General features: G+C 40.8%; 1 protein-coding gene across 2 annotated transcripts in view; it reads left to right on the forward strand.

Moving 5' to 3' along the window:
* LOC124619298 overlaps positions 1–24593 on the forward strand; it is an 87787-nt gene that overhangs the window by 34323 nt on the left and 28871 nt on the right. For both annotated transcript variants that reach the window (XM_047145584.1, XM_047145583.1), the window contains exon 3: positions 6002–6079. In XM_047145584.1, the coding sequence (XP_047001540.1) occupies positions 6002–6079 (78 nt within the window). The remainder of the gene's footprint in view (positions 1–6001; positions 6080–24593) is intronic.

The raw sequence follows: 24593 nt of genomic DNA on the forward strand, positions 1-24593 counted from the left end.
CAGCACGAATCCAAAAATGATATGGACATTAAACTTTCAAATGAATACAGTACTTTATTTCTAAAACGAATATAAAATAACTTAACTTGAGATGCTGCTTGTGGCTCCCGCAAGCAGTTACTGTTTACTATTACTAGTCACAGAACACATGTTAAGTAATGTCTCCCTATTACTTAGTACTGATGCCCTCGAAGTCTGCGACCGAAATGGGGCTGACCAGCAATAAGCGGCTGGTGAAATCAGCATTGACAGGGGGTGCTGAACTTTGTCTTCCGGGACATGTGTTGCTGCCCGCTCTTTACATTGCGTGGCAGTTGGCGCCTTCTCGATGCTGTTTCGTGGTGCTAGACTGGTTTGTGTGCAGTCTATGCTTTAGGGCTCTACACCCATATCACTACAACACAAATGGCTGCATTTGGAATGGTGCTGTGACTGGGATGCGTGGACCGCTGATGAATTGTGTCACATTGTGTTCAACAGTGAATTGCAGTTCTGCACTACCCCGGATGATCATTGTCGGCAAGTATGATGGTGACCCGGGGAGATGTCCCACTCTTCCAATGTTTTGGAGAGACATGTCGGTGTTCTTCCTGGCATCATGATATAGGGAGCCATGGTGTATGACTTTGGGTCACTGTTGGTAGTATTTGAAGGAACTCTGATGGCACAAAGGTATAATTTGGACGTCCTGGGTCCTCATGCCACATCTCACACAATGGTATTGTGGTGCCATTTTTTAACAGAGCAGTGCTCATCCACACATGATTTGTCTCTACGAACTGTCTGCATGATGTGTAACTCCTGTGGTCAGCAAGATCTCCAGACCAGCCACTGATCATATGTGAGACCAACTCACACATTGACTCTGTCCCATTGCCAATACCCAGGATACTGTAGACCAGTTACAACAGTTGTGAGCCACATTGCCTCAGGAGAGGGTACAATGCCTTTATGACACTCTTCCCAATAGAACCAGTGTGTCCAGGTCAGAGAGGGTGCAAGTCATTTACAACTACATCTGCATGATAATTCTGCGGTTCACAGTTAAGAGTCTGGCAGAGGTTTCATCAAACCACCTTTAAGCTGCTTCTCTACTGTTCCACTCTCGAAAAAGGTGTGAGAAAAATGAACGCTTAAATCTTTCCATGTGAGCTCTGATTTTTCTTATTTTGTTATGGTGATCATTTCTCACTATGTAGGTGGGCATCAACAAAATATTTTCGCACTCTGAGGAGAAAGTAGGTTATTGAAATTTCGTGAGAAGGTCCTGCCACAGTGAAAAATGCCTTTGTTTTAATGACTGTCGCCTAAATTCATGTATCATACTGATAAGTGGACTCATACTGCCAGGTTATTTGTAAATTTGACTTAATTTTGTAATTTTTGAAATAATGTCACAAACTCTTTCAACCTGTGAAGTTTTATTTTGATCTCATCTCCCCTTTTGAAAGCTTCACTTTTTCTCAGGCAATGTACTTCAGCCACAAACAGCTGAGCAATTTTCAGTGATGAGCACACCATGGGAAATGCACACTTATGAGCTATACCAGCACAAAATACTGTGGATTTGTGTTCTCTCTGTCATTTCATCTTGTGTTGCTGTGAATGTGCAAAACAATTATATGAATTATTGTAAGGTTGCACAAACACAATATTAGAATTCCCACCAGCCAGCCTGTATTTTGCTTCTACATGAAGGAATATACTAAGGCACTGAATTATGTAATCTGTACAAACGCACATAACCATGTAGTACAGCAAGACACAGTCTAACAGTGAAGTGTACATTTGTCACATAAATATTAGAGTGTCCGAGGGCCTGACACTGTGTCTTATATAAGGCTGTTTTGCACCCGGCACAGTGCTCGCTGCGCTGTCTGCGCCGATGTGGGGCGGCCTCTTTAGGTCAGCCGTGGAGGCACAGGCTGTTTAATTATGCGTACTCACAGTATAGCTCTGTTGTCTGTTAAGGAAGTAACATTTTTTCTACTTTCAGTCATTGCATGAATGTAAATTTTGTGCAATTTTTTTCCTTCTGTATCAGTTCCCAGAAGGGAGCAAAAATCTGCAAGCATCAGTATCATCTGCAAATAATCTTAGAGAGCTACTGACAGTAACTAACTTGTTGTGTATCTTGTAGTTGTCACAGTGTTGTAATTGTATCATGATGTTTTAAGTTTGCAGCTGATTGACATTGGCATCTTGCCATAATATTTCAGCTAACAACCAAATAGCCAGTCTCAGTTGAGTTTTATGCCCTCTATTTATCAGAGTGCATTACTGTGTTAATTTTAATCAGTGCATTAGTGCCAACATACAAATCTTGATTACCTGATCCCCCTATGTCAAAGTGTATGCCTGCTGTGGAATGTCAGCAAATCTTTACAGGTGTTGCGGGTGCACAACCTCTGTCAAATTGGTGCTCTCGTGGAGTTGAAGTTCAGCAATCAGTTTAATTGTCACTGGGCGTCACTAAGCATATGCTGCTGTCATGGAGAGTGGAATAAAGGTCTAACTGGGTTCCATTCCTTATCAAATTGAAAGTGACAGTGTGATTTAAGATTTCTGCCATGTGTATCTCTACAAATTCCATAACAGTTGAATCCTAAATTAATTACTTAATTTCAGGATTTTTTTCTCCTTTGAGAGCACACTTGTCATTGTATGGCGTGTTTCACATCATATTTCTTCTAATGTTTATGGGGAAGAGGTATAATAGCTTCTTCAGTAGCACAGGTGACAACCACTCATATGCATATATGCGTAGGCGCACATTTGTCGGACCACACAGTTGACACAAAAGATGTTCATGGTACTTCATTGTCACGCTCACCATGAGCCGACAAACCAGTTAGCCATATCTGAACACTGCTTCACTCCAGAATGCATCTTCCACTTTGCAGTGGAGTAAAACTTTATGCTGGGCTTATATTCGGACCTGGAGCCATGCTTTTGTGGGTAGTGCTCCTACCGAATGAGCTGTCCAGCCACAACTCATGGCCCACACATTCAGTTTTTGGGGATGCAATTGTTAAGACATCTGTGCGATACGTCCAGGTAGAAGATGTTATTGTTCTGAATGGGAACTTTCAAATTGGTGAAATGGGAAACTCGGTGATTTCTTTAACCTCATTCAAACATAGTATTACATGCTTAGTGCTATGATCAGTGACAATTAATTTGTTCTCAAGCTTTAACTTTCTGAGCATGCAATTTGATGAAAGGTGCTTATGCAGCAATACTGTACTTATGCTCTGCTGAGCCAGTTATTGAGCTCTCACCTTTCTTCTATTAATTCGTCAATATTTTGTATTGTGAATGCCAAAGATCCTAATGTATGCCTATATTACTTTCCAATGGTAAGTCACCGAGTAGGAAATATACCAGCTTCATCCTCCTAAAAAATTCTTTATCCATTCCTCTGATGGAATGCTTTATTAATCAAACAGTAGTGTAGACCACTTTGACGCAGTAGATTTAAAAATGTGTGACAACTATGAAGTTACCCTACGGTGGAATGGAGATTTTAATACCCCGATGTATGTGAATTTAAGAACTAGGACCATATGCTTAAGGTTACTTACTACTTTTAAGGTTTGGGCTCCTTGGATTAAGGTCTAAATGTTACAGCATGTGCGCAGATACTATACCAGCTCTTTTGACCACAGTAAGTAGCTGAATGCTATGGCCTCTAATTAATTTGTGGGCAGTAAAACAGCCATGTGAAATACACTCCTGGAAATTGAAATAAGAACGCCGTGAATTCATTGTCCCAGGAAGGGGAAACTTTATTGACACATTCCTGGGGTCAGATACATCACATGATCACACTGACAGAACCACAGGCACATAGACACAGGCAACAGAGCATGCACAATGTCGGCACTAGTACAGCGTATATCCACCTTTTGCAGCAATGCAGGCTGCTATTCTCCCATGGAGACGATCGTAGAGATGCTGGATGTAGTCCTGTGGAACGGCTTGCCATGCCATTTCCCCTGGCGCCTCAGTTGGACCAGCGTTTGTGCTGGACGTGCAGACCGCGTGAGACGACGCTTCATCCAGTCCCAAACATGCTCAATGGGGGACAGATCCGGAGATCTTGCTGCCCAGGGTAGTTGACTTACACCTTCTAGAGCACGTTGGGTGGCACGGGATACATGCGGACGTGCATTGTCCTGTTGGAACAGCAAGTTCCCTTGCCGGTCTAGGAATGGTAGAACGATGGGTTCGATGACGGTTTGGATGTACCGTGCACTATTCAGTGTCCCCTCGACGATCACCAGTGGTGTACGGCCAGTGTAGGAGATCGCTCCCCACACCATGATGCCGGGTGTTGGCCCTGTGTGCCTCGGTCGTATGCAGTCCTGATTGTGGCGCTCACCTGCACGGTGCCAAACACGCATACGACCATCATTGGCACCAAGGCAGAAGCGACTCTCATCGCTGAAGACGACACGTGTCCATTCGTCCCTCCATTCACGCCTGTCGCGACACCACTGGAGGCGGGCTGCACGATGTTGGGGCGTGAGCGGAAGACGGCCTAACGGTGTGCGGGACCGTAGCCCAGCTTCATGGAGACGGTTGCGAATGGTCCTCGCCGATACCCCAGGAGCAACAGTGTCCCTAATTTGCTGGGAAGTGGCGGTGCGGTCCCCTACGGCACTGCGTAGGATCCTACGGTCTTGGCGTGCATCCGTGCGTCGCTGCGGTCCGGTCCCAGGTCGACGGGCACGTGCACCTTCCGCCGACCACTGGCGACAACATCGATGTACTGTGGAGACCTCACGTCCCACGTGTTGAGCAATTCAGCGGTACGTCCACCCGGCCTCCCGCATGCCCACTATACGCCCTCGCTCAAAGTCCGTCAGCTGCACATACGGTTCACGTCCACGCTGTCGTGGCATGCTACCAGTGTTAAAGACTGCGATGGAGCTCCGTATGCCACGGCAAACTGGCTGACACTGACGGCGGCGGTGCACAAATGCTGCGCAGCTAGCGCCATTCGACGGCCAACACCGCGGTTCCTGGTGTGTCCGCTGTGCCGTGCGTGTGATCATTGCTTGTACAGCCCTCTCGCAGTGTCCGGAGCAAGTATGGTGGGTCTGACACACCGGTGTCAATGTGTTCTTTTTTCCATTTCCAGGAGTGTATGTATTTATCACATCTGCTGTTCATCCTAAGAACTGTTTCAACAACTGATTTGTCAATAATGTCAAATGCTTCAAAAATAGACGTGTTATCAACTGCTACTCATTACTTTACTTTGAGTAAGTCAAGCTCCACTTGCAAATGTCATGTTTGATGATATTATTATTGTTGTTGTTGTTATTACAGTTACCACTACTGCTGCTGTTGCAGTTGCTACAAATTCTGTTGATAAAACATTGCTGTATAAAGTTAACAGCTACAGAGTGTAATTTTTCTTGCGGTCACTAGTGTTGGTATAGTACAGACTCTATATTGTGGCAGTTGGCAGTTGGCAGTGGTCATAAACAAACCAGAACTTATGCTGCCCAAAGAAAGAGGAGTGGTGTGAGAGAACAAGCCCTGCCTCCTTCTTGCAGGGCTGACAGCCCATGTCCATGTTCTGTGCTGTTGTGGAAACAGAAATAACATTTGGTCATAAGGATCACTAAATCCTTCAGATGTTTTTGTGAATTGTAGTTGAACCCCATGATAGAGCAGGATTAGTCTCTTCAGTTCTTTCAAAATGAAAACAGAAAACAACAAGCAGTGCACAATACAAACCAAAGTGGCATTCACAAAGCATTCGGTAATGGCTACGTTACAGTTTTTTCTGAGTTTGGCAACGTCAGAAATGTGGTAGTTAAGGCCCAACATTTACCACTCCTTACACTACCATAGTTCAAAAATCCACAGCCTAAAACTCCCACATTAAAATGTCTGCATAATAATTTACAAAAATAATTCCAATAATTTACACAACTAATCTCAGTGAACTATTAAGTTTCATTTTCTTTCTTCTGTTTTATTTCAGGATGATGACGATACTAGTGACGATGAAATAGTGCCAAGTGCTATAGTGGAGCCCATCCTGCTGAAACCTGATTCAGCTGTGAGTAACATTCTAGGATAGAAAAAAAAGTTCTGTATTGATTAAATGTTAGTCTTGTAATTCTGGATTTTATTGTTTCCTTTCTTTCTGTGTGACATACTTATGGGGCATTTGCGAATCACTCTAGTTAAAAGACAGTTCCTTGTTAATTTAAAAATGGCACGCAGAATTGAAACTTAACCCTCCAGCTATGCGTGATGCGAACATGTGCAGCTTAGCACTGCTATTTGCAGACAAGTTCGTAGCGCTCCTGATTAGTGCACCGCATTTAATTTCTGCTCTGTTTGCGTGCCAGAAGTCGCAGTATTCGTGACAAATACTTTTCTGTTGTCCTGTAAAATTGTAGGCTGCTATTTTCCCATCAATTTTTTTCTGTTGCTGTGGAACATTGGAAAATCGCCTGCTGTTAAAGTGTTTATCAGTAGAATATCTTGAGGAATCATTGTATCAATAATATGATAAAATGTAGATGATTTCTGAGTTTCACAGAATGAGTTAGGCTTTGTGTTTAGAAAGACAGATGTGTTCAGAGTTTTGTATTGATAAGAGAATGCAGAAGGCGTCACTTTCTCTTATTGTTACAGTTTATTCAGATCAAGGAGGTAATACCTGCCTGTGTAAAACAGATTGCATACAAGGTATATCAGCTACCCATTGCTTAGTATTTTCTGCTTGTATGGGTTCCGTGTAGAACCATAATGAATGAAGTCAATGAAATTGTTCAACATATAGCGGAGATTCTGAGTCGGAGATAGGTACAGCAAAAAGACTGTCACAAATAAAGCTTTCAGCCAGTAAGGTCTTTGCCAAAAATAGATGACACACACGCGCACACACACACACACACACACACACACACACACACACACACACACACTACTGCAGTTTAAGTTAACTGAAACCACACTGCGAGCAGCAGCACCAGTGCGTGATGAAAGTGGCGACTGAGTGGGGGTAAGGAGGAGGCTGGGGGAGGAGGGGGAGGGATAGTAGGGTTACATTCCATCCTGGATTTTCTGTTGTTTGAAATTGTTCAACAGTGATATAGGCCTACACTGAAGTGACAGAAGTCATGGGATTCCTGTAATATTGTGTTGGACCTCCTTTTGCCTGGCGTAGTGCAGCAACTGGACGTGACATGGACTCAACAAGATGTTGGAAGTCCCCTGCGGAACTATTGAGCCATGCTGCTTCTATAGCTGTCAGTACTTGCGAAAATGTTGCTGGTGCATTATGTTGTGCATGAACTGACCACAAGATTATGGCCCATAAATGTACGACGGGATTCATATTCAGTGATCTGGGTGGCCAAAACATTCGCTCGAAATATCCAGAATGTTCTTCTGACCAATCGTGAACAATTGTGGCCCAGTGACGTGGTATATTGTCATCCATAAAAATTATATCATTGTTTGGGACAAATAGTTTCCAAGTAGCAAGTGGCCAAACACAAGCATTTTCAGTCGTGATGGGTTCAGTTGGGCCAGAGGACCAAGTCCATTCCATGTAAACACAGCCCACACCATTATGGAGCCACCACCAACTTGCACACTCAGACCCTACCATCAGCTCTTACCAACTGATATCTGAACACATCTGTCCAGGCCATGCTTCTCCTGGTATGTAAGGTCTAACCGATATGTTCATGAGCCCAAGAGAGGCACTACAGGTGGTCTTGTGCTGTTAGCAAAAGCAGCCGCATCAGTCAACTGCTGCCGTAGCCCATTAAAGCCGAACTTCACTGCACTGTCAAAATGAATACATTTGTTGCATCTCCCACATTTATTTCTGCAGTTGTTTCATGCAGTGTTGCTTCTCTGTTAGCTCCGACAACTCCGTGCAAGTGCCGTTGCTCTTGGTCATTAAGTGAAAGCTGTTGGCCACTGAGCTGTTCATGGTGAGAGGTTGTTGTTGTTGTTGTGGTCTTCAGTCCTGAGACTGGTTTGATGCAGCTCTCCATGTTACTCTATCCTGTGCAAGCTTCTTCATCTCCCAGTACCTACTGCAACCTACATCTTCTGAATCTACTTAGTGTATTCATCTCTTGGTCTCCCTCTACGATTTTTACCCTCCACGCTGCTCTCCAATGCTAAATTGGTGATCCCTTGATGCCTCAGAACATGTCCTACCATTCGATCCCTTCTTATAGTCAAGTTGTGCCACAAACTTCTCTTCTCCCCAATCCTATTCAATACCTCCTCATTAGTTATGTGATCTACCCATCTAATCTTCAGCATTCTTCTATAGCACCACATTTCGAAAGCTTCTATTCTATTGTTGTCTAAGCTATTTATCATCTATGTTTCACTTCCATACATGGCTACACTCCATACAAATACTTTCAGAAACGACTTCCTGACACTTAAATCTATACTCGATGTTAACAAATTTCTCTTCTTCAGAAACTCTTTCCTTGCCATTGCCAGTCTACATTTTATATCCTCTCTACTTCGACCATCATCAGTCATTTTGCTCCCCAAATAGCAAAACTCCTTTACTACTTTAAGTGTCTCATTTCCTAATCTAATACCCTCAGCATCTCCCGACTTAATTCGACTACATTCCATTACCCTCGTTTTGCTTTTGTTGATGTTCATCTTATATCCTCCTTTCAGGACGCTATCCATTCCGTTCAACTGCTCTTCCAAGTCCTTTGCTGTCTCTGACAGAATTACGATGTCATCGGCGAACCTCAAGGTTTTTATTTCTTCTCCATGGATTTTGATACTTACTCCGAATTTTTCTTTTGTTTCCTTCACTGCTTGCTCAATATACAGATTAAATAACATCAGGGAGAGGCTACAACCCTGCCTCACTCCCTTCCCAACCACTGCTTCCCTTTCATGCCCCTCATCTCTTATAACTGCCATTTGGTTTCTGTACAAATTGTAAATAGCCTTTCGCTCCCTGTATTTGACCCGTGCCACCTTCAGAATCTGAAAGAGAGTATTCCAGTCAACATTGTCAAAAGCTTTCTCTAAGTCTACAAGTGCTAGAAACGTAAGTTTGCCTTTCCTTAATCTTTCTTCTAAGATAAGTCGTAAGGTCAGTATTGCCTCATGTGTTCCAATATTTCTACGGAATCCAAACTGATCTTCCTCGAGGTCAGCTTCTACCAGTTTTTCCATTTGTCTGTAAAGAATTCGTGTTAGAATTTGCAGCTGTGACTTATTAAACTGATAGTTCGGTAATTTTCACATCTCTCAACACCTGCTTTCTTTGGGATTGGAATTATTATATTCTTGTTGAAGTCTGAGGGTATTTCGCCTGTCTCATACATTTTGCTTGCCAGATGGTAGAGTTTTGTTAGGACTGGCTCTCCCAAGGCCGTCAGTAGTTCTAATGGAATGTTATCTACTCCCGGGGCCTTGTTTTGACTCAGGTCTTTCAGTGCTCTGTCAAACTCTTCACGCTGTATCATATCTCCCATTTCATCTTCATCTACATCCTCTTCCATTTCCATAATATTGTCCTCAAGTACATTGCCCTTGTATATACCCTCTATATACTCCTTCCACCTTTCCGCTTTCCCTTCTTTGCTTAGAACTGGGTTTCCATCTGAGCTCTTGATATTCATACAAGTGGTTCTCTTTTCTCCAAAGGTCTCATTAATTTTCCTGTAGGCAGTATCTATCTTACCCCTAGTGAGATAAGCCTCTACATCCTTACATTTGTCCTCTAGCCATGCCTGCTTAGCCATTTTGCACTTCCTGTCTATCTCATTTTTGAGACGTTTGTATTCCTTTTTGCCTGCTTCATTTACTGCATTTTTATATTTTCTCCTTTCATCAATTAAATTCAATATTCCTTCTGTTATGCAAGTATTTCTACTAGCCCTCGTCTTTTTACCTACTTGATCGTCTGCTGCCTTCACTACTTCATCCCTCAAGGCTACCCATTCTTCTTCTACTATATTTCTTTCCCCCATTCCTGTCAATTGTTCCCTTATGCTCTCTCTGAAACTCTGTACAACCTCTGGTTCCTTCAGTTTATCGAGGTCCCATCTCCTTAAATTCCCACCTTTTTGCAGTTTCTTCAGTTTTAATCTACAGTTCATAACCAATAGATTGTGGTCAGAGTCCACATCTGCCCCTGGAAATGTCTTACAATTTAAAACCTGGTTCCTAAATCTCTGTCTTACCATTATATAATCTATCTGATACCTTTCAGTATCTCCAGGATTTTTCCATGTATACAACCTTCTTTTATTATTCTTGAACCAAGTGTTAGCTATAGTTGTGCTCTGTGCAAAATTCTACCAGGCGGCTTCCTCTTTCATTTCTTATCCCCAATCCATATTCACCTACTACGTTTCCTTGTCTCCCTTTTCCTACTATTGAATTCCAGTCACCCATGACTATTAAATTTTCGTCTCCCTTCACTATCTGAATAATTTCTTTTATTTCATCATTCATTTCTTCAATTTCTTCGTCATCTGCAGAGCTAGTTGGCATATAAACTTGTACTACTGTAGTAGGCTTGGGCTTGGCCACAATAATGCGATCACTATGCTGTTTGTAGTAGCTTACCCGAGTTCCTATTTTTTTATTCATTATTAAATCTACTCCTGCATGACGTCTATTTGACTTTTTATTTATAACCCTGTATTCGCCTGACCAAAAGTCGTGTTCCTCCTGCCACCGAACTTCACTAATTCCCACTATATCTAACTTTAACCTATCCATTTCCCTTTTTAAATTTTCTAACCTACCTGCCCGATTAAGGGATCTGACATTCCACGCTCCGATCTATAGAACGCCAGTTTTCTTTCTTCTGATAACGACGTCCTCTTGAGTAGTCCCCGCCCGGAGATCCGAATGGGGGACTATTTTACCTCAGGAATATATTACCCAAGAGGATGCCATCATCATTAACCATACAGTAAAGCTGCATGCCCGCGGGAAAAATTACGGCTGTAGTTTCCCCTTGCTTTCAACCGTTCGCAGTACCAGCACAGCAAGGCCGTATTGGTTAGCGTTACACGGCCAGATCAGTCAATCATCCAGACTGTTGCCCCTGCAACTATTGAAAAGGCTGCTGCCCCTCTTCAGGAACCACACATTTGTCTGGCCTCTCAACAGATACCCCTCCGTTGTTGGTGCACCTACGGTACGGTATCTGTATCGCTGAAGCACGTAAGCCTCCCAACCAATGGCAAGGTCCATGGTTCATGGGGGAGGGGAGGGGGGGGGGGGTAATGCTTGAAATTAGTTAATTTTGACACATTCTTAACACTACAGATCTCAAAGTATTGAATCCCGTAATGTTTTCCAAAATGGCATGCCCTGTGTGTCTAGTGCCAACTACCATTCCTCAATCAAAGTCTGTAAATTCTATTTGTGTGGCCATAATCATCCCGGAAACCTTTTTACATGAATCATCTAAGTATAAATGACAGCTCCACCAATGCACTGCTCATTTATACCTTGTGTAGGCAATACTACTGCTATCTGTATACATGGATATCGCTGTCCCATGACTTTTGTCATCTCATTGTACACACTTAAGTGTTTGGCATAAGCATATTCCAAGGTTGCTTAAGAAAATGCCACTGGGAGGCTTCAAGAAGAGCATATTGCTTCGTAAGTAGACATACTTCTAGTGTGTGCTAAGAATGTAATAATCGGCCTTACAGAGTTCTGTTGTGATAAAATTGCAGTAGCCTTTTGGACTTTAAATACAGGTTTAGATGTAGGTGTAACCTAATATTATGTAACGCCTAATGGTCTTCACAACAAAGCATGTATATTAAACACAATATGCAGTGTTTAATATGTAATTGAAAGAAGAAAATTATTTATAATTTTTTGACAGGGAATTTTATGTATTCACCCTCTGTTAAATTGTATTCTGTGCAGAGTAGCATAAATACATTTGATCGTAGTTTACAAGCTGATAGTCCATACTGTGTAAGTTATGTGATTTTTTTCCGTGATTTTGTTCACCTTTTCTTTTATTACTGCAGTTTTCTCTTAAAGTGTTCGACACAATGACATGTGCATTGTACTTTGGTTTACATGATACATATGTTTTATTTTCATGCTAGTTTTTTTGTTGTATTAGCTGCATGATGTGTTCTCACATGGTGTTTGGAACAGCAGGTAGAGTTATACCATTACATGTATTTGGTTTCAGACTGCAGGGACCTATGCTCCAGTATGTCACAACTTAATGTTATGGAGTGAGTTTCAACATCCCATAACAGTAACTGTTTGTTGAAATTGCAGTCACAGTAAATAAAATTTTTAATAGCCAGATGCAGAATTCATTTCATTCAGTAGTTACACTAAGGCTGAGGATCCACTTCTCTTCAAAAGTTCTGTTAAGATAGCTGAATATTAATGCTTTACTATGATATTTAAGAAAGTACCTGTGCATACTGTCATTCCATCGACAGAAATATAGTGTGAGTGATACATTAGACAGATTGGGTTAAGTTAGTTATGTCAGGTTAGACTGGATGTGTTGAGCAACAGTGCCAAATGAGTGGTAGTGTGTGTGTGTGTGTGTGTGTACAATGTTCTGAGCAAATCATGTAAAAGTGATCTTGAGGGAGTAGTACTCTAGAAGTCCAACTGCCAGTTATTCATCCTCATTGTGGTGAACACTTCTTTGAGAGAAAACTGCGATGTCTCAAAATGAAAAGAAATGTCAGTGGGCTTCAGTGAAATATGCTACACAAACTTTGTTTCATTCTGAGTAGATTCAGTTAAAATAAAGGCCTGAACTTCATCCTATTGCCATTCTGGAGTTTTAGTGACTTGAAAGCTCTCATCAACATCACATGTCCATCCAGGTGAAGTATAAGCCTATTGTGCATTTACTATGTTCAAAAATTATGAAGAGCAATGGATTGCTTTGTCTGTGTTTACAACCATGTCTGCTGAACTGTACACCATTTTTCCCACTTTTAATGAATTCAGCAACATATTATTGATGGCAGCTACATGATAATTTTTTGGGATAGGCGTGGCTCTGCCACATAACCATTCAGGAGGCTTTTATTTAAAGTGAGAAACATCTGGATAAAGTTTTGGCATCAGATTCTGAACTGTAGTCACTGCAATGCACAACCTGATTGCAATAGCTGGCATGTCATCTGTTTCTGAGTAAGAACCATTTAGCAGTTAGAGCAGAAAGTGTACAAGTTGACCAGCTGGTATTTCACCTTCCTGATATACTTTCATAGTTTTGGTAAGTTTGAGTCTATTAACTGAGGACCCCACAGTTTGTACACATTCATTTCACCAACCTGCATTCTTCCCTGCAGCAGTGGCAAAGCTTAGTGAAAATCTTATACAAGAGCTTCAGTAATCGATGTTCTTAAAAGGACAGGATTGTAAGGAATGACCAGATTTTGGTGAGACCTACTACATCTATGCTTACAGTGAAACCAACTTTGTCTGGCGAATGTTTTCTGCACTGTGCAAAGCCATCATCTCATCACAGTATTTATTTGGAGCCTACGGTATTTAACAGTCGACATTGCGCAGACATCTCATTTAATTTTCATACTTTTCAATTATCAAATATGCCTGAGTCTGGTATAAGACTGCAAATCCCTGGGTTTGGGTTTCAGTTCTCAGTTGGTCCTAGTATTGTTTCTGTTTCTCACCACGTATTTTGCTCTCGAAATGTTTTGTACTGAGGTTCCAGGTTCCTTCTAAACTGTAGGTTCATCTGTAACTGGTTGGAAAAGTCAGGTCTAAGGTTAGAGATCAGCAAAGGAATGTCTAAAACAGTGTGTTATTCAAACCAATCTTTAGGTAACATTTTACAAATTTCACACTTCAGCATTGCATGAAGTGCTCTAGTAGTACTCTAACAAATATGTGAAAATGAGAAAGTGTCTCTGAACAGTTATTCTTTACTTAAGAAATTTTTATATTTTAGTTTTGTTTATGCTCTTATGGAAACATGCTTCTTAACCATTTCCAAACAAATTTCAGTCTATGACTGCTTTATAAAAAGCAGTTGATGAAATATGAAGCTAGTATTTGTGTTTGGAGCACTGCCATTGTGACATCTGCATGTTCTCTGATTCAGTAAGTGTCCAGTTGTGAGAGTACAAACATGTTTCTTTCACCCAGTAACTTCTTATAACCTCGAAACACGCTCAATGTAATAATAAAAAAAAAAAAAAAAAAAAAAAAAAAAAAAAAAAAAAAAAAAAAAAAAACCACACACACACACACACACACAAAATACGAGGTGCGAGAGGTAATAAGATTTCTTTTGGTGCAGAATGTTTCAACAGTAGCCACTCATCATCAGTTGTGTACTGTATACAGTCCAAATGCTATAAGTGAAAGTGTTGTACAACAGTGGATCCAGTTTAAAAAGTGGCAGAATAAACATTCATGATGAAGAGATGAGTGGTAGGGCTTCTGTTGTGAGGGGCGATTGTGTCAAACAGATTGATGAGACAGTTCGTGAAAATCGAAGATTCACGATCTTGAACTTCTGAACAATTCCCACAAATTTCTCATACGGTTTTATTTCAGATTGTCATTGACAGCCGTAATACTGTTAGATATTGTTGGGATAGAAATCTAAGACAGTTATTGACTACGTCTTAAAAGACAAATTAATTGGGGAAAAAGTGAGGAACACCAAAATTATTCCAAGTGATGTTTGGATAGTGATTAAGGTTACTAGTAGCTGATCTAAATTATAAGACTAAAAGAGTGACTGATGTACAAAGAATGCCTAAAATTAAGGAATGGGAGCTGAAAGAAAAAGAAAATAAGAAAAGTTTTCAAAAGTTAGTAGCACAAAAATTTCCAAGAGTTGGGACTGGTAGTGTGGACGAAACATGGAACCTGTTTAGCACAGCAATAGTCAGTACTGCTGTGCAAATATGCAGCAAAATAAAGGGAAAAGTAAAAGGGAAAGAAATCAGTTGGCAGAATGATAAGAGTAAAAGATACAATTACGGAACACAGTATAGCAAAGAAAAACATGGAGATTGAAAAACGAGATCAGAACCAAGGGCTGTTGTTGAAAGATGTGCACAGGGTGACAACACCAAAGCAGGAATACTGACAGAAGAAACTCCAAGTGAAGAGAGTTGTGAAAGAAAAAAAGGAGAAGAGTTGGAAAATAATCACCCAGAAACAAGAGGACGACAGCATGGGGAAGTAAAAATGGTTATATGAGTTGTTGAAAAGTAAAAGATCTGACAGAAAAGTTAAAAAAGCAATTGAAACAGAGGATGGGGATATTATCAGGGACATGGAAGACATCAGGGAAGCGATGAAGATTTATTTTGAAGTCTTATTAAATGGGGAAAATGGACGAGAAAGTGACACCGAAGTCAATGACGTAGAAGAAGAACAGCATCCGATTTATTGGCCAGAAACTGAAAATGCCCTGAAACAGATGAAAGATGGGAAGTTGGCAGGAGTAGATGAGCTGACAGCAGATATGATTACGAGACAGTTGGAATCCAAGGAATACAGTGGTTACATTGAATACTGGTGGTGATAAGGAAAGAGAACAAAAATGCTGGACAACTGGAAAAAGGGAATTGTAATACTATTGTTTAAGAAAGGAAATGAAAAGAAGTGCATAAACTACTGAGGACTCACACTGCCTTAAGATAATGGAAAAGATCATTGGAAAGAGACTGAGGAAAAGCTTAAAACATCAGTTCGAGGAACAGCTGAATGGATTCAGAAGTAACAGGAGAACATAGACTTAATTTTTTCCCTCTGTTAGTTAAATCAGAATTCTTAAGGAAAAGGATAGTAGTGTTCCTGGATTTGGAAAAAACATATGATAGGGTACCAAGAGTAAGAATGCTTGAGAAAGCATAATGTTCCTTATTCATTAATTCAAAAGGGAACCCTACATACTGTAAATCACGGATTCTGATGCGCTTCAAATATGTTGTAAAGGCATTTACCCTGAGTACCTGGCTATCCGGTATTTTAGCAACGGATCTTGATTCATGAGGAAATCGATTTTGAAGTTCATTGCACGCTTTGTATACCTGTAACATTACATATATTCTGAGCAAGTAGCATAGCGTAGCGGTAAAGTTTCATGGCTACTGCGCTGGAGGTACCGTATTTGAATCCTGCTAGTGTACTTTTCTTTTTTCCTTTTTTTTTCAAAATCGACCGAATTGTTCAATTTTATTTCAAAGAATATCAACAAACAGTGTAAGGTGTGCGAAATTATAAAGATATATTCATTTATTAATTTTTTAAAATATTCATTCTGTTTGTGGTTCCCAGTTGTAGTTCCACTTGTTCGTACAGCGGTCGCTTCCTGTATTACCTGAAATCGATCTCCACCCATTATCGTCCCCTCTCCTGTTTAAGCCGTTAGCCAATTGGGAACCCCAGCTCCTAGTTGCAGCCAATGAGGATGAGAGTTGCATTCCTCTACGTTCGCATCTAACTACAGCATCAATTGCTCGCAGAGCATCTCTAGTGCTGTGTGTTAGAAAAATTCTGTGAAATGGAAGAACCAAGTGTTTCTGCAGCAGTGCAGCCAGAAGATGCACATGTAGAGGAGTTGAACAAAGAATCAAAAAGCGAAATCACAAATGCCATTAAATACGCCGAAAATCTACTCCACGATTTGAATCTCGTAACAAATACACTGCCTAGCGTGATCTCTGCCAATTCTGTTGCAATTGGTGATGAGACAAGTATCGCAATACAGGATCTCGTGGCCGAAAGACAGATCATTATTGATGATGAATTGATAGATTTCAATGGAGAAGATGAATTGGGAGTATATGATGCGGTAAGTTTTACTTTTTTATGAATATTTTCTCTTTCGGACAAATGAAAAAAAGAAAAACCTCTTCACTTTGCAGTGTATGGGGATAGAGGAAGATGGTGATTACGTTCTCGAAGAGTTCGTGCCAGAACCGAGATTATGTGCCTCTGTCCTACAAGGAAAAAAGCAGTCGCTCTTGCAGCAGCTCATCCTTAATGGAACCTGAAAAGTCTGCAGTCTCACAGTGTTTCTCGATTGAAACATAAATCGATACTACATCGATGGAAAGAGGATGTAAAAAGAGAAGGAACTAGTCTCGATAAATGGACAACCATTGATTGTAAGACTTGTGAAAGGTTCTTCGAATTGAGGCAGAATTTGGAACAGGTAAATCATATTGACATTAAATGTGTGTCGAGTATATCATAAAAAAGAAAATGGCTTGTGAAAATAATGAAAATTTTTTCCAAGATCAGGTGACAACGAGAGCTCCACAGCAGTGGGTGATGAACGCTGCTCTTCGCTTTTTGTCGGAAAGCTTCAATTTTGTGGCCTGCCATGCTTGGGTTGAGTCATTCAAGAAAAAACATAAGATTCGGCAGAGAACAATTTCAAAGTTCGTCAGCTCTAAAGAATTTGCGACGATAGACGAGGTTCTAGCAGTTGCCGAACAATTCCGCATACAAACGAGAATACTTGTGGAGAATTTAGACCTTGACTTCGTAATCAACACTGATCAAACTGACTGCCAGGATCAGGCAACGTATAGTAGACCACTTTCGGAAAAAGGAACAAAAACCATTCTCGTCCGAAAAAAAGATTTAAAAAAGACTACTCATTCTTATACGGCCCAGTATACCATAACAGCCTCAGGAAAGGTGATCCCATATGTTTTTTTATGTTTTCAAGAGCTGTCCAGAAAATTTGATCCTAACGTTCAAAACGGAGCAGATAAATTAACTGGGAAATACAGAAATGTAGTCATGTCCTGTAGGAAATCTGGGAACGAAACTGGTGTACGAAGAAGTTTTGCGTTCTGTAATTCTTCCATACGTGGGACAGAAAATTTTTTTGTACACTATCGATTCGTGGGGAGGGCAAACTGATTCAACTTTATACGATCATCTATTCACTGATGAAAGGAAAGCGAGCACCTGCACCCTAAAAGTGGTCCCACCAAAGTGCACTCCTTATTGCCAGCCCTGCGATGTTTATTTTTATTGAGAGGTGAAAATATTCATGAAGATTATTGAGAATGCTGCCAACTTGATGAAAGGCAATAGAGTGATCGCTTCTAGGGAAGATTCGATGAAATTACATTCGCTAATCCTACATCAATTCAGCGCACCTAATTTTGAAAGCACAATTAGATACACATGGTTCGTATCAAAATTAACGGATGAAAGAGAAATCTTTTTGAATGCAAAAGAATTATGTTTCACGGTATCGCTTTTGAAGAAACCATGTACCTGCAAGACGGTTGCTTTCATAAAATGTGCATTATGCTGCGAAAATTTGTTCTTCAGTTGTTTCTTTGACAAGTATCACCCACAATATTGTTCTGGCACTTCAAGCAATGTGGACGATGAAAAATAAGATTTTGTAATATTGTATGACAGAAAAAATTAATAAGTGAATGTATTTTTATAGTTTTGCACACCTTACACTGTTTGTTGATATTCTTTGGAATAAAATTGAAAAATTCATTCAATTTTGGGGGAGAAAAAAGTACACAATCAGAGTTCAAACATGGTACCTCCAGCGCTGTAGCTGTGAACCTTTACCGCTGCGCTACCGTGACTTGCTCGGAATATGTGTAATGTTACAGGTATACAAAGTATGCAATGATCTTCAAAAACCACATATTTGAAGGGCATCAAAATCTGTGATTTACAATATGGAGGGTCCCCTTGTAAGACAAAGACAGCTTTGGGCAAGCCAGTTTGCTTTCCCCATACTCTTCATTATGCTTATAGACGCAGTCATGAAAGAAATCAAGAAAGTGGAAAATGAAGACCTCAGTGCTTTTGCTGATGATATCCCCATTTGGGAAGAGATGGAAATGGACATTGAGAGGTGACTGGTTTACTGGGATAAAAAGTTTAAAGAATTCAATCTGTCTGTGAGTAATAGCATGGCAGTGACAGTGAACATGAGTTGGACACCCACACCTTTTAACATAGTACTGAAGGGGAGAAGTTTGTGTGAAAAATTTTAATTATCTGGGTAATGTTATAACAAATGATTAAAGTGCCAAACTAGAAGTTTTAAACAAAGTAGCAAAAGGCTGTATCTTCTTCCATCAAGTACAAAACCTAATCTGGGACAAGAGAGACCTCTAAGAGCTTAAGCAGACCATCTGTAAAGCCTGTCTCCTGCCAATCATGACATATAGTCTGGTGAGCTAAGTCATAAATAATAGGGAAGAGAGCCAAATACAAGCACATAAAATGAAATTCCTTAGGTCAGCTCTACGAAAAACCACGAGAGACAGAGTCAAGAACAAATACATAAGGAGGTACCTGTAAGTGACCTTGACGATAGAGTAAAGAATGAGTGCTGTGAGACTGAAATTACTAGGTCATGTGAAGCATAGGCACCAGATTCGAACTACGTGTCGGTATTTGGAGATGGAGGTACTAGGAGAAAGACCGACTGGGTAGCCTAGAAGAGATGTTCAGACCAGATTAGTGAAGGTCTCAAGAGGAGAGGAGAAATGCGAAGGTCTTAAGAGGAGAGGAGAAATGCGGAATGCAGTGGAGAGAGAAAAGCTGTAGCCTACCAGCACAGAAATCAATGGAGGCATAGCATTCACCAAGTTTCTACTCGACTCACTGAAAGGAAATCGTGATGATGGTTGTCTCCGATATCGTAGGCTCTCAAGAGATGTGTTCAGTGGGCACCAAAATTGCTCACAGAGTCCATAAAACTAAGTGAATGATCTCTGTCTTAGACTTACTTTCACATTATGATGCGGAAGAAGATTTTTTTAAGAGAATTGTGACTGGTGGCGAAACTTGGCTGGCATGCATAAATCTCCAAGTGAAATAATAGTTGATGGCTTGGAGCCATACCAATTCTTGGTGCAAGCCATAAAAAGCCTACCGAACTTTGTCATTGAGGAAGGTTATGGCTACAGTATTTTGGGAAGCCAAGGGAGTTTTCTGGTTGAATTTATGAAACATTGAACAACAATCACTTCGGATGACTACTGTGAAACTTTGAAGAAACTTAAGTAAACCATCCAAAACAACTTATGCTGCCATCCGGTTTTGTGTTTTTGCGTGACAGTGTTTGTCTTCACAGAGCATTTCAAATTGGACATTTTTGATCATCCCCGTAGAGCCCTGACTTGCCACCAAGTGATTTTCAGCTCTTCTTTCACACAAAGAAGTAGCTTGTGTTGGAGCACTTCAATGATGACAATGAACTTCAAAATGTTGTGACAGATTTGCTGCACCGTGTGGAAGAAATTTATGAAGAAAGAATTTTTAATAAGTTAATGAAACGCTATGACTACCACTTAAATTTAAGTGATGACTGTGTTGAAAAATAGCAAATAGCTATAGTTTCAAGATGCGTATCATAAATTTTTGTCCATGCACGTTTTTTATTTACAGCCAAATGGAGGTTACTTTCTGAACAGCCCACGTATGATAGCTTGAATCAGGCTTCCAATTATCAACTGAACTGGGTGCTCTACGTGTTAAGTTGCAATTAAGCAAGATATAAATGGTTAATAATCCTTAAACTATTAACACATACACCTTAAAACGATGTAGAGGAATTACGAACAAGCTGAGCTTGTCTTTAAATTCTCAGTAACTTGAAAATGTTTGCAATATGATGCAGTTACGCTATTATGACAAAGACCATTTTCTTTGTCAAACAACTGAGATCGTGCCTAAGAATGTTTAAACTGAGTGTAAGAGCCCCATCATGAAACTGTGATGCACACAGTGTGCAAACAAAATGAGAATCTTAACACATATTCTTCAAGTGTTGATAGGCCTTTACTTTACTTGCAAAGCTTTGCCTATTAAATAATGTATAGTCCTCATAAAAGACAGTGGCAAATGATGGTATCACTAGTTATTTCGGCTTTGATCACCACTAGTGCACAGCATCTCAGGATTCAGTTGACTAACTTAAGCGATGTCAAGTTGCTACTTGTGTTCATTGCGAGATTCTTAGTATAAGAGAGTATTGGTAGATGTCAAGGATATTTTTTACTGCAAGTTTTGTCTTTTATGCTTTGCTACCTGTAATTGAAAGTTACATTATTCTGAACCTCTATCGGAATACTAAGCATTGACTGTTACAAAACAACTCATGTGTCTTGGTCTCATGTGTGTAGTTCATTGACCCTTCACAAAAATAACTAGAAGAATAACAGAAGTGAATCAGTTACACTTACCTATTCATGGACACACAAATAAATCTTTGAAAACTCTTGGTGGAATCTGAGTGAAGTTGACAGTCATTTCTCGAGCAGGCCTGGAATGGAAAAAATCCATGAATGCGACAGATGTTACCTAATGAGGGCAGCAACAGTGCGATGCAGTGAATGCAGCAACAGTTGTCTGTAATAGTCTAGTGGTGGAGTGAAGAAGTTATTGTTGCAGGTCTCTGTATGTTAACTTATGAATTTGTCATGAGTGTTGCCTGTGTACAAATGTAAATCAGGTGAATTGAAGAAATGTAGCCATGATATTTTAGACCTGTCTGTCATGGAAATTTTAAATGGAAAAATAAGCATTAACAAGTCTAGAAAAGTATAAAAACCCAAAGAAACCATGATAAGCAGGATTCATGGGTATCTCGGTAAAACACAAGATGGGCAGTCAATTTTTAATGCTGAAGTAGAAGAGTGTTCGTTTCTTCAGAATTTTGTAAAGCAAATGTGTGAACACATTTTTTTGTTCTTAAATTTCCTTTCTATGTTACTCTGAAATTTGTATTAATATTTAATTATTATGCTATATTTATTTTTCAATTATTAATAAAGTTTCAAAGCAAATAAAGTCATCCTGGTGTAGCGGCACCACCGTTTAGGATAGGGAAAGTTAGTATTGTGCAATATTCTAAGCACAAGTTACAGCCAGGAGCAGGCTGGATTGCAGTTAGTTACGCATACCAACAGTTGCGAAGTAGAATGGAGGCCACTGAAAAGCATAAATGCAGTGGTTTGCATGGCTCAAGTTACAGGCAGAAGGGGCCCGCTGGCGCAACCTAGGTGTTGTGAGTATGTGACTCGGAGCAGCACGTTAGCAAAACAGAGGTGCACAGCCCCGTATATATAGGTGCGAGTTTCTAACGAGATTTTTTCAAGTGTGGCGGCTCTCCTGGATGGTGTGGTGTGTCACACCACCAGCTACACGCAGTAGCAGATGGGGTGCCAGCATTCCAGTCTATGGCGGGTCGCTGGTTCGACCCTCTGAGGCTGACGCGGGGTCTGTAGCGAGCCATCGACAGACCACTCCACGGCTCACTACCGCGGGCAGGCATCCTGGCTTCCAACACACACCAGAGGCATCCCGAGGTGAGGACCGCAGATTTGGACACCAGATCGCGAGTGCTCGTTGTCGCTGTGATCTCAGCCACGCCAGCAAGAAGGACGCAGCTGGCCGCCTGCAGCTCACACCGAGCAGCGCTGAGTCAGCAGTGACGCAGACCGCCAAGTCAGCTGCCGGCATCCTGACAACGCCGCAACTCCGCTGGCCAAGGCTGGCACGATACAGCATTGGATTGCACGGGCTGCTGGGGTGCTTCCTCAGCATTGGGGGGCCCTGTGATGCAGACCAAGGTGTACGAGGGCACTGTGGTTGGAAACAATAAATCATTTGGAAAGCTTGGATGAATCTTAATACGGTGCTTTCTACCTTTTCCTGCTACATTTGGTCATCCTGATACATTCGGTGGCAGAAGACGCCACTACATTTGGTGTCAGGATGGCGGACGTTGTCCATCCAGTACTATGTTCGAGCCTACCTCCCGCATTACATTCACAAGATGTGGCGAGTTTTGACCAGTTTTCATTTGAGTACTGGACATTTTCTTGCAATTTTCAGGATGTGTACAACCCGGGGCAACTGGGAGATCCGGGAAAAACCCGGGAATTTTTTCATCCGGGATAAAACCAGGAAAAACCCAGGAACTTTTTTGAATTCCGGGAATTTTTCATTGTTTTTGTTCTTAGTTAATTTTTGTAATTTTGACTGGTAAGAACCAATACTCTAACAAAGGATATTACTGCATCCTGCTACTGCAGAATAATACTGCAGCACTTAAACATGAAGGAGAGAAAAAACTGAAGTAAAACTTAAATTGCAAAGAAAATGCGCCATATACAGCAACAAAACACAGTGCTCATACAAAACAGCAAAATGTGTCAAACGCTTTAGGAAGACTTTGCAATGCTTCATAACAACAAATTGCCTCCAATGAGCATGACGTCACAACTGTTAACATTAGACTTGTTTTAGCAGTTACAGAGTTGGAACACTTGAGTAGTATCTTCTTCCGCTTGTGGCTACAGAAACATGGCTGTTGGCTGTGTAAAAAAAAAAAAAAAAAAAAAAAAAAAAAAAAAAAAAAAAAAAAAAAAAAAAAAAAAAAAAAACCACGGGAAAAACTTTACTGGCGCGGCCAAGCTGCCAAATTGCACAGCAGCCCTGGATCTAGGAGTGTGTGTGTGTGTGTGTGTGTGTGTGTGGGGGGGGGGGGGGGGTGTAGGGGGGGGGGGGCAATTCATATTCCTGAGGAAAAAAAACCTTGTTTCACAAAGCGCCTAGCATCCAGCGCACGTTGGTCTGTCGATTATTCTTATGACTTTGAAACGTGTCCCTGTCAGTTTTTGAACATTGTTGAACACATTATAAGTTGATTTCTGAATTAACCATAAGTTGATTTGTGAATGCGTGCATAGTGTACGTGAGGCCGGCCAGAGTGGTCGAGTGGTTCTAAGTGCTACAGTCTGGAACCGCACGACCGCTACGGTCGCAGGTTCGAATCCTGCCTAGGGTATGGATGTGTGTGATGTCATTAGGTTAGTTAGGTTTAAGTAGTTCTAAGTTCTAGGGGACTGATGACCTCAGAAGTTGAGTCCCATAGTGCTCAGAGCCATTTGAACCATAGTGTACGTGATGTCTCTGTCAGTGGAATCCTCGTCACATCTAGAAATAAACTTTCCTGCAGACAAAAGGGGCTATACAAGCTGAGCAGAGTATAGCCGAATGAAAGAAAGCCAACCACTGTCTGATTATGTGGTTGATTGGGTTTGCGAATGATGAGTGTTGTTATGATTACCAGCGAAATCCATAGATTCCGACTACCAGGGTACAAATAAACGACTAACAGGAATAACAGATAAGAAAGATTATGTATTGTCTTCTCGGTGTATACAAGAAAATGAAATTTTGACAGAAAAGTTTTGGCCAGATCGATATACTAGCAAGGGCCAGTTGTACAGTCTCCGGCTAGCAGCCGCTTTAAGGTCTATTCTCTAAGCATCGCGGAAAACGTGTTGTACGAACTATAACAATGCCTAACTGGAGAATAATCGCGGGATAACTAAACTGGTGATTCTGGCAGAGTTAGTCAAGTTAATCGGCGAATAAGCTTTGACACTGGCAGGAATAGATACAGAATTAGTGACGACAACATTGTTTGTTAGAACGAGGAAGGAGAAGAAACGGTGACAACGCTTAAATTATGTAAGAATATGACGATTTTAAATTTATATAAAAATTTTGCACTACTACTTTTCGATCTCTTGCTT

This window comes from Schistocerca americana, chromosome 6 (genome assembly GCF_021461395.2).
Source record: "Schistocerca americana isolate TAMUIC-IGC-003095 chromosome 6, iqSchAmer2.1, whole genome shotgun sequence".
NCBI classification, from domain to species: Eukaryota; Metazoa; Arthropoda; class Insecta; order Orthoptera; family Acrididae; genus Schistocerca; species Schistocerca americana.